Source organism: Takifugu rubripes, chromosome 16 (assembly GCF_901000725.2).
Source record: "Takifugu rubripes chromosome 16, fTakRub1.2, whole genome shotgun sequence".
Classification (NCBI taxonomy): Eukaryota; Metazoa; Chordata; class Actinopteri; order Tetraodontiformes; family Tetraodontidae; genus Takifugu; species Takifugu rubripes.
Window position 1 is genome coordinate 8589209 of NC_042300.1, and position 16573 is coordinate 8605781.

The 16573-nt window shown below is 46.2% G+C and overlaps 1 protein-coding gene and 1 non-coding gene across 2 annotated transcripts; one reads left to right on the forward strand and one right to left on the reverse strand.

The window, feature by feature from the left end:
- Positions 1-2030: 2030 nt before the first annotated feature.
- LOC101071825 (potassium channel subfamily K member 2) lies at positions 2031-16271 on the reverse strand. The gene is made up of 7 exons (XM_011612113.2): positions 15996-16271; positions 14507-14823; positions 10970-11087; positions 8054-8214; positions 6600-6795; positions 5635-5777; positions 2031-4626 (listed from the first exon to the last, which is right to left on the reverse strand). Coding segments are annotated over exons 1-7 (1293 nt in total). The 5' UTR covers positions 15997-16271; the 3' UTR covers positions 2031-4269.
- trnar-ccu (transfer RNA arginine (anticodon CCU)) lies at positions 7856-7928 on the forward strand. Its single transcript has one exon. It is a non-coding gene; the product is annotated as a tRNA-Arg (tRNA).
- Positions 16272-16573: the final 302 nt, after the last annotated feature.

The window sequence follows — 16573 nt, forward strand, 5'->3', positions numbered from 1 at the left end:
AAGCCCTGAAAACTTGACTGATTGAATATGAAGTGCGAACGGGGGATTGCGTGTAGGTGTCGGGGTTGGCGCTCTGGAAGTCGTGACGTTGACAGTTTGTGACTCACCGTCTGCGTTGTGGATGCGGGTGTAGTCCATGTTGTCCTGCACACAGCGACGGGGTACGAGCCGTTTTCTACAGACCCCTGGTGCACGAATAAGTCTTCATCAGATGCGAACCATTAGCTGCGATTACCTAGCGTTGCTGGTAACAGCACATCGCCTTCTCACGTTACGTAGTGAAACAAATTCTAAAAATTGAGTGATTATTGATAATGAAAACAATTTGGAGGAGCCTTCATTCAAAGCACCTGTTCTTGACTCAGCAGTCAGGAAAGGGAACTCTCATGAAATCTGATGTTCCTGTAGTTTGTCTACATTAGAGGGGTTACCTAAGCATTAGGTAACCCCTCTAATGTATCAAGTAATGCAACAGGTTATATGTGCAGAATGAGTCACTCCAGGATGTTGTTGCGAGACAACCACCAGGTATGGCTCGACCCCCAACCAGCCCAGTTGACTACGTCTACCTCTGCAGGAGGACCCAGTGCACCCGGATGCATTTCCTTGTCTCCATTATCACGATCAATCACACAGGGAAGACAATGTGGACCTGTTGTGTTTGCCACGTGGAAAATATTTTATTGCAAAACCTCTGAGAAATCTGGGAGGGGGTGATTTTTACTGGGAGATCCGAACATGCAAAAGCACGTTTGCTGTTGTCCTGTTTGGACATTAAGGACGTTCTCTGTGGCAGAGGCTAAGGCAAACCGCAGTGTTTACTCATTTACATACAGTCAGTTTCATGAATGGGTAGATACATCCCAACTGGGATTTACTGGGATTCCCGTTTAATTAAAAGCAGCATCCCCCAGGGAGAGCAGAGGAGGACGCCGCGTGAAACCATCTGCGTGGGTTTTTCAACACTGGACCTTTTAACGTCGCGGAGGGATACGCAACCACCTGACGGCACTCCTGCAGCCTGGAGGGAGGAGCAGGTCGCCCATCACCCCCCAGCCTGACCCCTAAACTAGCCTGTGGTGTGTTTCTGAAGTCGCTGCCTGCATTCAGAAATGCAAAATGACCACGTTTCCCCGTCTTTAATCTCTTCACAGCGTCTTGGCGACGCCTCCGTGATTTGATTCCACTCGACAGCTGATGACCTACGCTGGGTCAGACGCAAACTGTTGCTCAGGCTTTCAGGAAAAACAAGAGGCGGAGCAGCTGGAACACTCAGACTGAGCCCACTCTGTGAAAAGTACCAGTGAGATATTCAGCTCTCTACTCATTATTTCATCCATTCTAGTTTATTGTTTCTTTCTGCTGGTCATAAATTAAATTTGTTGCTCCGGTATTGATTTTGTTATCTCACAGCCTCCTGACTCGCTCAAGAGATATTATATTTGAGGAAATCCAAACTCTTTGCAGCATATAAAATATGTCTTACAGCCTGATTTTGTCTAAATTCTGCAGGTTATATTTGAGCTGGACAAATACCGTCGCCGTCGCACAATGCTCAAATGTAATGCAGCTTCCTCAGCTTTTATTGGACTTTAACCATACTTCAGCTAACATTTATCTTCGAACTGGCCCATAAATGCTGATGGAAGGAACCTGCAGGAACAGTGTAAAGGATGGAGAGGCTCCCTCAGAGTCCAGCCAGCAAATTTGGCAAATTGGAAGATAAAATGGGCAGCTGTGTCGTACATCCAGAGGGAATCATTTGGCCTGAGCTGCAGAAGGCCTGCGCTAACATTAGCAGCGAGCTTTTCACGAAAGGTTTTCTGCAACCTGTTTCAAGTCATTAAAAATGATCAAGCACTCTGATATTCTTGGAATTGGTTTTGAGGAGCTGCGTGACAGTTAACTGTGCAACTCTAAATTTAAAAGTGCCTCTCAGGGCCCAGTTCAGATCTGTGTTTAATATCATCCCGATCTGATCAGAACAGGCAGAACAAATAAATATGACAAAACAGATATTTACGCTTCACCTGCTGAAGTATGAGTGAAATGTAAACATGATTTTTTTTATTTTATTTTACATTGAAAAGACACCTTTATTGACGGCAAACATGTTGGATATCACAGTAAACAGTGATCGATATTCTGGCGGAATCCCCCAGATTACTCTATAGGAGTGGGGACGAGGAGCCGAACACAGAAATCCATAAAGTTTGTGCTTATTTTTTACAGTTGTGTGGTCTCATGTGTGAGTCAAATATGATTTACCAGCTTTTTAAAAAAAACGTGTTGTCTTAAAAGGGCTCAGCCGCTACGATATGATTCATTCTGTTTGGTCAATTAGAGCAACACCGGTTCTGGTAGTCAAATCAAAACATTCTCAGTCTGAAAATGGCATCAACATCAATCATCATTCATTAATTGATTTGCCTCTTGGAGTATTTAAGACTCTCGCCTGGGTCATATTCTTAGCTGTTTTTTTTTTTATTTAAATGGAAAAGCCTGTCACTATCTAAGAACATCTCCCCGTGATCTGCCTGTTTATTTGCATGCATAAGCTGCGGAAATGAGATCTGCTCACAAGTGGCCGCATGAGACGCATGCGGAGTCGCATGTTAATGCCCAGAGTGAACCGATAGTCTCAGATCTAATCTGGATTGATTTGAATACTGAACGTGCAGACTCACCAGAGGCAGAAATAGCTGAGAAACTAAAAAAAAAAAGGTTACAGACATTTGGCGCACCTGCTGTCCTACTGCAGACGGAAACGCTACAGACTGGAAATATCAGATAATCAGTTTAAGTCACACAGTCCAACCCAGCTGGAAAACCACGATTGCACTCTTCTCAGAAATATCCTGAATCTAAAATGGCAAGTGTGTATTTGGCATCAAGGATTACTCGACCTTTCATCGCGACCAGATCGGTTGCATATAGGCGTTTATCTCAACAAATGCTCAGAAGTGGGTTCTATACATTCAGGTGAGAATCGTCCGGGTGTAACGTTTCCCTTTCTGTCATTGAAGGCAGTGATGTAAGCTGTGGCGTCACACAGGAAAAGCAAGAATGTACAGTGGACGTGCGTGGCCCAGCTCTGGAACCTTCAGGGATTCATTTCTGGAGTAGCACAAAGCTTTTGTTATGTGGCACAAACACCCCCCCCCATCCTGAAGCATTTAAATTAAAAAAACAACAACAAAAAAACAGCAGTGGATTCAATTTATGGAAGCCTCCGGAACAGGGCTTCAGAATGACAGAGTGTGTCCGAGCCTTCGACCACGCTGGGAGTAATGGGCAGCGTGACGAGCGCGCCCGTGTGCCGCGCCGGGGTTAATGTAACCGTCTTAGCACTTAGGCTGATGGGAAATGCCAAATTCACGCTGGCAGACAAAGGTGTTGTTTTCCCAGTTAGTCAGTTTCACTATTCATCTGTCATGCATTCTGTAGATTTCTCCTCAGAAGGGTAAAAAAAAAGCGTCCTCGCCTCGACGTCCATCAGAGCCTCTCTTCATACTGTCCAAAATTCCTGCAAATGTACATTAAAACCGTCCGTACGTAACAAGGCTGGGGCTCACACGCGTGTCACCCCCGTGACTTTCGTGCATCCAACGTCCTCAGGAGTGGGGGTTTTATTGTCTATAAGGCACAAGTGGATTATTCCTCTGGGAGAAGATGGACATCAGTCACGGAGGAGAAACGTGTCAACATTCGTTTGTGTAGTGGGGGCAGGCCGCCCTGCGAAAGCAGAAGAAGCGAAGGCTTAGGGAGAGAAAAACGAGTGCGTGCTCACAAAAGAGTGCTCCTTTTGGTTGCGTGAAGATCCTCTTTATCTGATGCAGATTTCAGAGAGCGTGGAGGCGAACACATGCAGCTCTATTGCTTTCTAAATGTGACGAGTGGCCTGGACTTTGTGTTTCCAGGCTTGTCTGTGGGTGTGCGGAGGCGCCCGCTGCGTCGCTGCCTCTGTCTGGGCCTTGGTTTCCTTCCTGCCCTCGCTCCCTCCGACGCTAAAGTCCCAGAGCTCCGTCTGGATTTGGCTCAAACACGATGGCACAGAGGTTCTGGGATAGATGCTGGACCTGGGAGATGATGTGGCAGGAGGCTGGATGGAGGCATCTGGGCCATTGATCCGTGATTGGGTCGATGTTTTCAATCAGTGGTTGGAGGAAATCCATCAAGTGAGCGTGCGAGCGTCACTGGTGCTCAGGCAATAAGCACAAACCGTCTGCCGCCACGTGCGCTGTTCCTCAGCCCGCCGGATGTTTGCGCTCACTTCAGATTCTCGATGATGGCGATTTCTCGCCTGTCGGCGTAATCCGGACTCAGGCCGTTCATGTAGAGGCTGCCGTTTCTGGACAGGCCGCCCATCATGGGACTGAGGGAGAGAGTCACATTGGAGGGAGCGTCTCTGTCCTCGTACACGTTGGCCGACAGCGCCCGCTTGCCGGGGGTCATTTCCTGGCTTACCGCCGCGTTGATGCCCAGCTCGGAGGACAACTTGCGCTTGATGGAGGCGGCTCGCTGGAACTTGTCATAGATGTCAACGCTGAGTCGTCTCCGGGTCTCCTTGAACTCCGCTGACACGTTTGCCGTCCACTCGGCAGCGTGAGCTCGGAACTCACCGACCTGCCGACAGATATCAAAGCCTTTTTTTCTTTTACAGTCAGTTACTGATTATTTAATTACTGCCCATTAAAAGCAAGCTTGATATCCCTTTAAAATAAATGAACTTGTTATTCATGTGCTGTCTGCTTTATAACTCTTGAGAAGTGCTGGAGGGAACGGGAGCCAGTTCTGCTCTCCGGTTCATAATCCACCAGGCCTGTTCCTCCCGGGTGTTTGATTATTCATCAGGCCCTGAGTCGCACTCATTTAAAGTCGACTTCTGCGCGCTCAAGTTACAAATTTACCGCGTGTGTCTGCAGGTGTGCACACATTAGACACACACGCTGGAGCAGAAACACTCGAGTACTTCAGTTCTCATTTTGTTGGTTTCTCCGGCTCATCGTTCACACATCATTTCGCTGTAATTAGGTGAACAGAGGTGTTTTATACCGACAGCGAAATATAGAATTATGAGCATGATTTAATATTTCTGTTGGATTCATCTCAGCAACAAATATGTCAATGTATATTTATTAATCCGTGATGAGTTGTTCATATTAGAGTGCACCGTAAGAGTCCTGTTGTGTATTAAAGCTAGCTCGTGGAGATGAAATACAGAACATTTCAGGTCATTTCAGGTTTTAGCTTGCTGCTGAGGACGTGCTGGCTTTAGCATTATAAAACAAACGGGAGCGTTGCAGCACCGCTGTTACAAGAGCTGATTGCGCTGAAAGAAAAGCATCTGTCAGGTAGTCTAAGAGCCTGGTCAGCTGCCTCCTCTGATGCAGCTAATCCACTCAGCACAGTCACTGGCCAGGTGGACAAGGCCCGCAGGATTTGAACAACACTCCACCTCTTTCATTATCTTACTTTCCTTTGCACAGAGATGAAAAAGGTTCCTTTTATCTCAGTCTGCTGATGCATTTTTATTAAGACGGCACAAAGGTTCGGTCACAACATGGTCTCGGGTCAAATAAACCTTTTGTTTTGCTTTGGATGATGTGACGGTACTTGGTGGGATGTACGTACCTCTTCTTTAGTTTTCTTGGAGATGACTCGGAACCAGTCTCCGATCATGCTGAGCACGGCGGCAAAGTACGCCAGGCCCACCATGATCCAGAAACACACCACAGGCTTGTAGTAGTCCAGGTACTCCGGACTCTCTGAGCCGGCTGCGCCAAACAAAGCAAACGGTGACGGATGAGAACACATCGACAGTAACAACGTTCATCTGGAACTAGCGGGCACAGAGAGGAAATATTTTAGACCGACTGCTTCAAAAAGGCGTGATGGAGACCATCTCCACCGGAGCACAGGAACCTCTGCGCAGATGTGTTGGACGCCACTTATTCTCCGCTTAAAATACTGTCCTTTCATCCTTCCCTGGAGATTCACCGACGCTTCCCACTCATCTGGCAGCCCTGACCAGCGTTGCTTCAGTGACTCTGACAACTACAGCGACCCAGTGCTGGGGGGGCGCCCAGGGAGGCCCTGACCACCACCCAGCGGGACGCCAGCCAGTCCTTTTGGACTCCAAACAGTCTCCAAACCGTTGTAGAAGCTTACAGCATGTACAGCGCAACCCTCCACAACCACCAAAAAGCTTCCCGTGAATCCTGTGCAGCTCGCTCCACTCGTCTAATCTCTCTTTCTTCTGTGTTTTCTGAAAGCCAGCTCATCCCGTTTGTGCGCTTTACCAGCCTAAATCGCCACTGAAGACTTTGGGAAGCAGGTCATCCGTGCTCTACACCTCATTCCAGAGTTTTCAGAGCAAATCACAGCTGAAGAGATGACACACAAAGACGGCGAGCCACGCAAACATCACCGCAACAGAGGCGCCGCTGCCTCTTGGTGACTGTACGTGTTGAAAGTGGGGTTTCCTGTCCTGATTTTTAAAGGAAGTCATCAAAGTAAAGAAGTTTTCAAAGCTTAAACTAGAGTCTGAGCTGGAGGTAAATGAAGGGCCAACGGGTAAAGAAAGAATATCGGATTACCTTTTTCACCGGCCACAAAGTCCCCGAAGCCGATGGTGGTGAGGGTGATGACGACAAAGTAGATGGACTCCAGCGTGCTCCAGCCCTCGATGTGCTTGAAGATGACAGCAGGCAAGGCCACGAAGATGAGGCAGCCGAACAAGATGAAGAGCAGCGTGGAGAACACGCGGATCTTCGTCTGGCTGACTTTCCACTTCTGCGTGGAGATGAGACAACGAGCGAGCCGATGAATTATTTCTGCGTTCAGAAAGCAATTGTCTTGATGAGAGCAACGGGGCTGCGGGGGAATCGTGGATGAGACGCCGCGAATGCAACAGAGGTGATAAATGATGTAATAAAAATCAACAGTTTCTTTTAATTAAATCCTCCAGTCGCGGTGATTTTCCCCTCGACCTGAGCCTTTGCTCCGACGAGAAATTAATATTCAGAAAGTGTCATCATTTCCTTCAACTTTCTTGAGGTCGTGACACGTGACATGAAATGGCCCCAAACGAGCTGAGACAGAGCGACCTGACGTAGATCGTCTCCAATATCAGCTTTGTTTTAGTCTCACGTCAAACTGAATTCTGCATACTGCCGTCTCCCCTGCTCCCTTCTCCAGAGGTGATCATTTTCTGCTGGTTCTTGGCATTTGGCGCCCTTTCCTCCCCCCTCCTGTCAGGGTTATGTAACCCCTAAAGCGCAGAGACGTGGGGGGGGGGGCATCCCGCAGATCCAGAGTCTGTCGTGTCCACTGGCCTCAGAGCGGAGCTCAGTACTGTAGATTCTAAAGGTCTGCAGTGGTGTTACATTATATTATGGAGCGGGGGAGGGGGGAGTCTCAGCCTCCATCTTCCTGACACAGCTACCACTGCAGTTCATCTGGATCTGCTCCAGGAGGATCTCCTCCTCCTCCTCCTCTGGGAGGAAGCTGGCTCCAGATCCTAATTAACCTGTTGCAATGGAGGAATAAATGCAATACCAACAATTGGTAAGACCATTATTTCTCTAAAGTGGAACTTGAGGATGTACTCAGTGTCGACACCCTTTAGATATTTACCCCCCATTCATATCTGCACAAACTGCAAATTCTATTCTCTGCATCCTCTTCTCTAATGCCAAACAACTTGTCTCCTTACAGATAGTCCCACCCTCAGCATCCTCCTACCCACAGCTCCCTGTCCCTCTTGTGGACATGTCAAACCCTCTCATGTGGAACATGTCTGACCCACTGTTGAATCCCACTGTGATTTATACAACAATACCTTTCAGAGCAAGCCCCAGTGGCCTAATGGATAAGGCACTGGCCTCCTAAGCCAGGGATTGTGGGTTCAAGTCCCATCTGGGGTGAGCTTAAGCATGGAATAGTGTGGCTATTCCTTATTTTTCTTGCCAGTGAAGCACAATTACTTACTTAAATGGTTTCCACAAAAGAAAATTCAAACCTAAAAGTTGCCAACATAAAAAGTGCTCACCACAATCATCTTCTCTACTTTGGCAATGCCTTTCCCAAAGATGGTTCCCAGCTGATCTCCGACACCGGCCAAGAGGAATCCAAACAAGGGAATTCCCAGCAGGGCGTATATGATACAGAAGATCCGGCCTCCTTTGGTGTGAGGAGCGATGTTTCCGAACCCTGCAAAAGGATGGATGAAATAGATGAAAAACTCTCCCCTCAAACACTAGCTCATTTGTTGAACTTTGACCCCCTCTCCTGGAAATAAACCCGCTCTCTCAGCCATTAAATAATCTTTTCATTAGTAGCAACAGTCATCAGTCTGCACCGATGTTATTTAGCAGAAAAGCTGATAAAAACAAGAAACAACAGACAGGTTGAAGACTCAGATGGAAACCGAGTGGAGAGAAACCTTCGTGACCTCGAGACTTCCGAACCACCAGTATGACTCTCGTTATTCAACATTTCATACGGAGTCTGCATAATGAACTACATCCACCTTTAATGGAGTCATTCGTCTCAGGAGGGGAGCTCCAGGGTTCTTTGGAACATGGAGACTAGAGACTAAATGCAAAAAAAAAAAAAGATTGTCAATCAATTCGCATTAATTTTATAATTAGTTCAATGCCAGGCAGGAGATCTAATTTGGCTTTGGCTCCTCTGGGTGCTTCTGCTGAAAAAAACTCAATACGAGCAGCATCCTGCAGCTTTTTCTACATGAAAATAAACCGTCATGTTCACATTATCTTAATGCTGTACTGAGCAGCTTTGACTTGTGTTCAGAAGCGTCAGTATATTCATGGGATTAGGCTAAACCTGCGTTTTCCTCTCTCCTGTATTAGAATGGGAGTATTAGAAATAGTTTGGATGACAATTTTTAATTAGTTTCACACTCAATGCCGACAACGACCGCCGGAATGAAACATTAACTTTAAAGTAGTTCCTCTTTTATGAGCTGATGACTCTGAATGAAAATAAAAATCTTATTTTCCACAAATGGCTACATTCAGGGCAGTGCTGACTGGGTTTATGTCCTGGACAATAAAGCATAATGGTTTTGTTTTACATGCAAGAGAGAAACAGCAAGCATTTAACAGAATTAAAGGAATAATTCACATGTTCTGAGTTGAGCTTTAATGGCAGCAGCAACGGTATAAAGCAACAATAAACGGCCCAAAAGTGGCCCTGCTCAGCATAATGACTGTAGTGTCAAAATATCAGGAAAAAGGTGATGGAAATGAATATGAAGCCTGTTTGTAATGAGCTACAGCTGCCTGGGAGTAGAGCTCAGTCAGACCAGGTAGGATCACACTGACTGGCAGACATTTGGTTATTTGTAGTTTATTTGGACATTTATTTGTGTGCCATGTCATAAAGTGGTGATTTAAGTGGTTCGCGAGGAGAACAGTCTGGATTAAAAACTGGATTCATGCATAATTTCTAAACTAGCATTGTGAATAATAAAGAGCAACCTTTGGACTACGAATATGGCAGAATTCCAGGTTTCTACACAACCTCATCTAAACTGTACAACCAACTCAGCATTTGAATTTGTGCTAGAAAACAGGCCAGCTCTTACAGTTTGTGTTATGTAACGTAGTTTTGCATTCAGAGTGTATCTCTCTAAAGAGACTTTAGGCAGTGACTTCAGAAATAGCTCCTCTAAAATATCACTTTTTGTTACTGCCAACAGAGAGTTCAGCAAACATGTGTTGTTTTACACCGAACATCACAAGTACCACCCAGAACTTATATTTATGTGATAAAACCGTGAAAGCAAAATCACCCATAACAGCTTCTTTACACCCTCGGATCCTCGCAGTTTATCTCAAAAGTTTACTATGACTGTTAGCTTGGCTGTGATTCCTTTAAGTCCCTTTTTACTGCTGGAATGACTGATGGACCCATAAAATCACTGAAACTGTCACAAAGCCTTTAAATACACTAAAGCTGACCTTTGAGTTTGACTTTAACTCACTAGGTCTCTAAGAGACACGTGCTACACATGTGGTGACCACGGTGTGAAAAATATGACAAAAGGAACATAAAAAGCTTTTAAAAATAAATGCAAACCCTTCCAATAGGTTGTGTTTGTCCACATGGTCGCTGGTGTAACCCCTAGCATTTTTCTTTAAGGAGAAAAGGTTCTGGGTTCTCATGTGTTAATGAGCTTGAACGTCTGAAGCTGAAGTGAAAGAAGCAAACAGAAAAGCTAAAAAGCTCAGCTCTCAGATCTGTGCTGAGAAGGTGGATGTGTACCTAAGTAGATAATGAAACAGTCAACAGCTGTGTGAAAGGCCTGGCGTGCTGTTTGAATTCCATTTACCGAGGCTGCGTTCTGCATACAGATGAGGACCATTCATCTAAAAAACATTGCATGCTGCACCACAATGCGAGCGTCCCTTTAAAACACACATCCATCTGTTTGACTGGGAAAATATGTGTTTGAGTCAAAATCGTTCATAAAAATGATTTAATTAAGTAAAAATCAGCGGTAATTTATGGCATATTGAGCAGCATAACCCAACAGCCACTGGTTAGGATGGAAAATGGACCCTGCAGACACCCTCAGATGTCCCCCTGTCCACGTCCTGACAGGTCAGAGCTGTTCTGATGGCGCGAGAGGGCCGATAGAGAAGGCTGGGTCCATTTTGTCCAACAGCTGGAGGTGACAAGCTTATTATCCACCGTGTTAAATACACATGCTGGATGCATTAGCACATCACGACAAACAAATCGGTCCTCCTTTTAAACTGAACTGGCACCTTAACTTAGAATTGATGTCTTTGGTGCCCCTGAGGTCAAATCGTAACAGGACAATAAAGCGAGGGTCAGCACCAAACACCATCTGGGAGCGACGAAATAAAAAGGTTTCTTGGCACAACACTGCGTCAAAGCGTGACTATCCAAGCCTCGCGAGCGAGGAAAGGCTCACCGATAGTTGTGATAACAGTCCCGGCAAAGAAGAAGGAAGAGCTGATGTCCCACAGGCTGGTCTGATTGAAGGAGTTTCCTGAAGGGTTCACGCCAGCTCTGACGGCTGACACCACTTGCTGCAGAGAGGGGGGGGGAAAGTATTGTTGGAGTGACACAGATCAGGAAAATTATCAGTGTGCATCCAAGTGAAGAGGCTTGGACCGCTTGTGGGGGTCTATCGGCGGGTCGGCGCGCGGCTAAAAGGTGAGCTAATTTTTTTTAGAATCTATGATCCTTTTTCTGGTATTTTTTTTTTTGGACTGGAGGAGAAAATGAGTTGTCCTTCACTTCCCTCAGCCGCTAACAGGATTTTAAGATCCTTGTCTTGCAGGATTTACAGCAAACAAGCGAGGAAGACAGAAAAATGAGTGAATAAGGAGCAACTATAAAACACACACATGCTTATTTGCTGTGAGATGTTTTACACGTGAGAACAGTTTACAAATGAGAACAATAAAGCTTCGGTTGTACATAAAATAGGCAGAAAGATGCAAGAGCACATATTAAAAAAGTATTTCACACAGTGAGACATAAAAAAGGATAGGAGACAGAAACCATGGACAATTTAAAAACCTCTTCTTCTGGTGGACAGTGACCCATACATCACTGTTGGAGACGGATCCCATAGGCTGAATCGCCACATCTACCCACTGCAAAATGAGCTTTTCCTGCCCGCACTACTGTTCCTTTCATTAGAGCTCATCATCTTTATGTGGGACCTAATGAATGCATGTACATTAATCTGAAATAAATGTGTTTATAATGGGCTTTGAGTTCATCATCAACGCTGACAATAGGCACAGACTTGGTGCCTCGGGCATACGTTTTATCCAAATTCAGACAAAGTATAGCAGTAGAGCGCTGAGGGTTTATGAGGACGTGGCTGCTGAAAATGCTCATGTGGCTGAACAGCCTGAGAGGCTGAGGACGAGGATGAGGATGGGAGTGGGAGGAAAATGACATTAACTGTGACAGCGGGCGTCACACAGGTTCAGCCTGGATACACCTCTGTCCGTCTGTAGCTGCGTTACTACGCGCAGTCAAGGCACCACATGGACTGTGTCATTCTGCCCCTGCTGGATGGTGTTTGGGTCACCGAGTGTGTGTGTGTGTGTGTGCACAACGTTCCCGGAGTGTGTGTGCAGACATCCTTGCAGATCATTTCTGTCTAATGCTTCCAACCTTCAGCGATTAAAAAGCTTCATGAAACACAAGGGTCACATTTATTTGTTCATTTACTCCCATTCTCAGTGATGCAACATTAGTTAATTAGCACACAACGAGGTGCTAAATCAGGGGCTAAACAGTCTGAAGTGAGGGCATGCTTGATGTTATGCGTCCGTAATCATCCGCCTCTCCTCATTTCGACATTACACAATCCAGATGAGTTTCGAGAATCTGGCATCCCAGTTGAACCTGTGAACGCAAAAAAAACAAATGAGAAGACCCCAGCAGACCTGAGGGCACGGCGAGGATCTCAGAGGTACAGTGAGGGCACAGGAAGGCTCTCCATTCTGCCTGAGGGGGTAGTTGAGTTGGCTGTCCAACACAGAAACAGGATCTGGCAGGATGCAAGGTGGTGGTTGGCCTTTTCAACAAATGGAGACTTAGATGTATGAAAAACACTAACCTGGAGTGATTAAGCTTGAAGGCGATTAAAGACCTTAAGTGGTGGCCTCTCTAACGCCTCTGCAGGCCAGCAGCATATGGGATCATAAAGCTCCTCCTCAAATGTCTCTAAAGCTCCATAGTCAGAAGCCCTGGACAGTGGAAACGAATTCTAATGTTGCTCATTTTAAAACAAAATTAAACTGATGATTGAAAGATAAAACATTGAAAGCCTCCACCGAATGCTCCTGTAAACATCATTTAGCGAAGCGAACAAACAAGCTTGGCTCGCTCAGCCCTTTGTTCGCCTGCCAAAACAGCTATCAGTTCACTGATTTGGCAAAGATTTGTATGAATACTTAATATAACCACGGGGATGGGGGGGGGGGGGGGGGGGCACCCTGGTTTTCTTCAAGCTGCATTCTCGAGAGAATCGTCGCAGGGTTCTTTTTTTTGTTTTTTGACATCGCTCCCTTTTTTAATTACTCCCTTTGAGAGCACCTTCCTCCATCTCTTCTCTGACTGGCTTTTGATCAGTGGGAGTTGTGCGTTAAAAATATTGCTGGTTTGTGTGTTTGTGTGTGTGCTTATGTGTGTGAGGATGGTGCACACCTGTATGAAAGATGTCTATCAATAAATCATCATAGGGAAAGAAACGGCTGCTTGAAAAGCTGCGTAACTCATGGAGCTGCTGCCTGGCGAACGATGGATAAAACTGGGCGATTCTCCTGTGATAAGTGCACGTTATTTCATTCTAAAGCTAACACTGAATCTCTTTTTCAGCCGGCAGATTGCGTCAACGTCCTGTAAAGACTGGAGGAGTTTCTGCTGCCACCGAATCCATAAAAACATCACAAATAATAAAAATTGCTAAAGCGGACTATTGTTAGCAGCCTCCTGTTTGCTGTAGGTTTAACTCTGCCACATCACCCAGTCTGACAGATGACGCCTCTCTGAGGTGCAACTCGGACGTCTCCCATAACTGTCACCCACTACCTGCTGGGTCTCCATGGAAAAGAATCTCACTCACAGGCAGTAGATGGGCTTTTCTCAGTCAGTAATACACCCCTTAGCTGTGTGAAAACAGTCATAGTCTAGACTGTAAATTTCACTTGATGCGAGCACAGAGACGGCTCCTAAAATAGGAAGGGAGCGAAAGAGCTTTCAGTCCCTCATTCATCAGCTGCCTGACAAGCAATTAGCAAGAAAGTAACTGGCCGAAGCTGAACCACAAAAAAAAGGGTCGAGTTGACAATCATGAACTGAATGTGCTATTTTAGAACTGAGCTGTGGATCCTGGCAAATGTGCATGGACTGCATTGAACCTGCTCAAGGCAGCGTTCCAGGCTGGGAGGAGGGTGACGTGCTCGTCCCCAGCCGGCTGGATTGCGCCACGTGCGTGTAAAATACAGGTGTGAATCTCAGGTAATCCGTCAGCATTATGATTAACTGATTTAAATCTATGATAAAACGGCGTTCGTTCCTTCATTATTAGCCCAAGACCCCTGGGGTTGGACTGCAGTAGCAGCAAGGTCATGAGGTTGATCCAAACGTCTCTCTCCAGCAGCCTCTTCTCCTAAAGAGTTACGTAATTCCCTTCAGTAGGCTCTTCTGATGTCTCTTCTGTCTGGAAAACCTCCAAAAGGGAAAAGTCTTCGTAAGATTGCTGGAGCACCTTGGCTTGAGGCCCTTAAGGTGTGGCGGCAGCAGCAGCAGATCTTTGCTCAGGGTCCATGAACCAGGAATATCGGGATGATGGAACAAGCCTGATGCTGGGGGGTTGGGCCTTACCCACCCTCAGCCATCAGAGCCGTCTGCACATTAACATCAGTATTCACACGTGATGTTTTCCTACATTTATGCAGACGATGCTAATGTTTGCGCTTACCTTAACCAAAGTCTCCAGCTCTGAGGAGTTCACGCAGGCATGCATGGCTAAGAAGTCCAGCTTTTCCGCCAGGATGGCTAACTTCTGCGAGCTCTCGTGCGGCTGCTCCAGCGCGCTGAACACGGTTGCTCCGATGATCAGGTAAAGCACCACCAAGAAGAAGATGGCTGAAACTGTTTTCCACCTCATGACTGTGGTCCGGGTGTCACTATCATTGTCCTCGGGGGTGTTCAGGACCACTGGCTTGGTGGAGAAGGACAGGCGAGGTTTGGAGTTGTGGGCGGCAGATTTTGGGTCAAGCAGGTCAGGTGCAGCCACTGTGAGGAATAATTAACGTCAGTCAGTTTGTTTATCGGTGGAAAATTTCCTTGGGCAGGTCAGTCTCAATTTTCATCACATTTATCCTATCACGTGACCTCCGAAACAAGCTACCTGCCATTAAGGTAAAAGCTGCAAAACTTAAAAAAGAAAAAGAAAACCGAAATTTAAGGAAGTAATAAACCTAAAGGGAACACATTTCAAGTTATCTCATTAAGAAAAACCTGCATTCATTATCCCAAAATTTAATTTATATTCAAGGCAGGTATTGATTATAATTATCTCCGAAGGGCAATTAGGTAACTGGATATTCCCTGACCGGGAATCGAACCCACGGCGGGGCCATTCTTGCTTTAATTTATTGATTAGCCGTAGGTGTATATCAATATATTATTCGTTTCCTCGCAAATTTCTGATAATGTAATTAAAACCCGAAAGACTTAGGAACATCTGTGGGGAACAACACTGCCTGGATGTGGCACATATCTGCCTACGACATCGTGCTGTAAAGATCAGCAGCAGGTCACCGAGGCACTGTCTCCAGCACGATTCACAACATCCTCCATTTAAAAACACTGGAGCTATACATCTGCAGCGACATGCGCTTTATTTTTTCATAGGTTTCATTAGATCTAGCTCTCTAGCCCGTATTTCCTGCCTGGATTCACAATACGGAGCAAAATACACAAATATAACCATCAAATTATTTCCAAGACTGCACCTTGAGGAGACGTGCATGAATACAGACATTATGAGTGAAATTCTCCGGCTGTGAACCCTTACAATACAGGTAATAACCACAACAGAGTGGAACCTCATCAAAAATTGAATAGTCCGTGCCACACTCCCATTTTCCCAACAGCTTGTTACATTACATAATCTGCCCATGAATACCTAAAAGCCAGTGTGACCAGTAAACAACTAATGGGGAGAATCACTCTGAAAGTGTCAATGTGGATCAAATCAGCTATAGGAACGAGCCTGGAGGTTAAAGAAATGTATCCAATGTTCCTCGCGATGACTCCCACCATACGGACAGAAGGATAAAGTGCGATGACACCAGGCAGAAATCCGCGTACGGTGCACGCCTAAGGTGCGCATTTGCTGTTCAAAAAACATGTCCAGAAACATTTATTTCAATAACTTAAGTTTCGGTTCTTAAGGGACTTACTTCTCTACCATCTCGTCTCTCTTTGTTTCCTCTTCGAAGGATCTTCTTCCCCCCCACCTGCAACGCAGCGTGAGTATTTCTAGAATCTGTGCCCGGCTCCGAATCCTCGGGCAGGGGTCGTCCTCCACATGGTTCCTGCGCTTCCCTCCACTTCACCAGCCCAGGAGAAAATACATCCAGAACACGGTGTTCCCCATCAAACGAGTTAAAGCAGTGCGTAAAGGCAGGAAAACGCCTCCGTGGAATCCAGATAGAGAGAGAGAGAAGGGGGAGAGAGAGAAGGGGGAGAGAGAGGGGGGGGGATTGTGTCCGGTCAGGTGTTTTTCCTCCCTTTTGGCAGGACGCAGAGGGTTTGTGGAGCAGACACGCGCACCTCTCCCTGCCGCTCTGGTGGACACTGTGTGAGGAAATGATGCAGGGTCCGTTCAGAGGCTTCGCGTGATGTCACGCAGCTCCAAGTCGGACTTTTACTCCTGAGACGTGGACGTAAGAGCACGTATCTCCCCACGACGCTTCCCTTAAAGGCTCAGGGAAGAACCTATGAGCCGTCACTGATTCTGATCTTTCCAGGCAGCCAC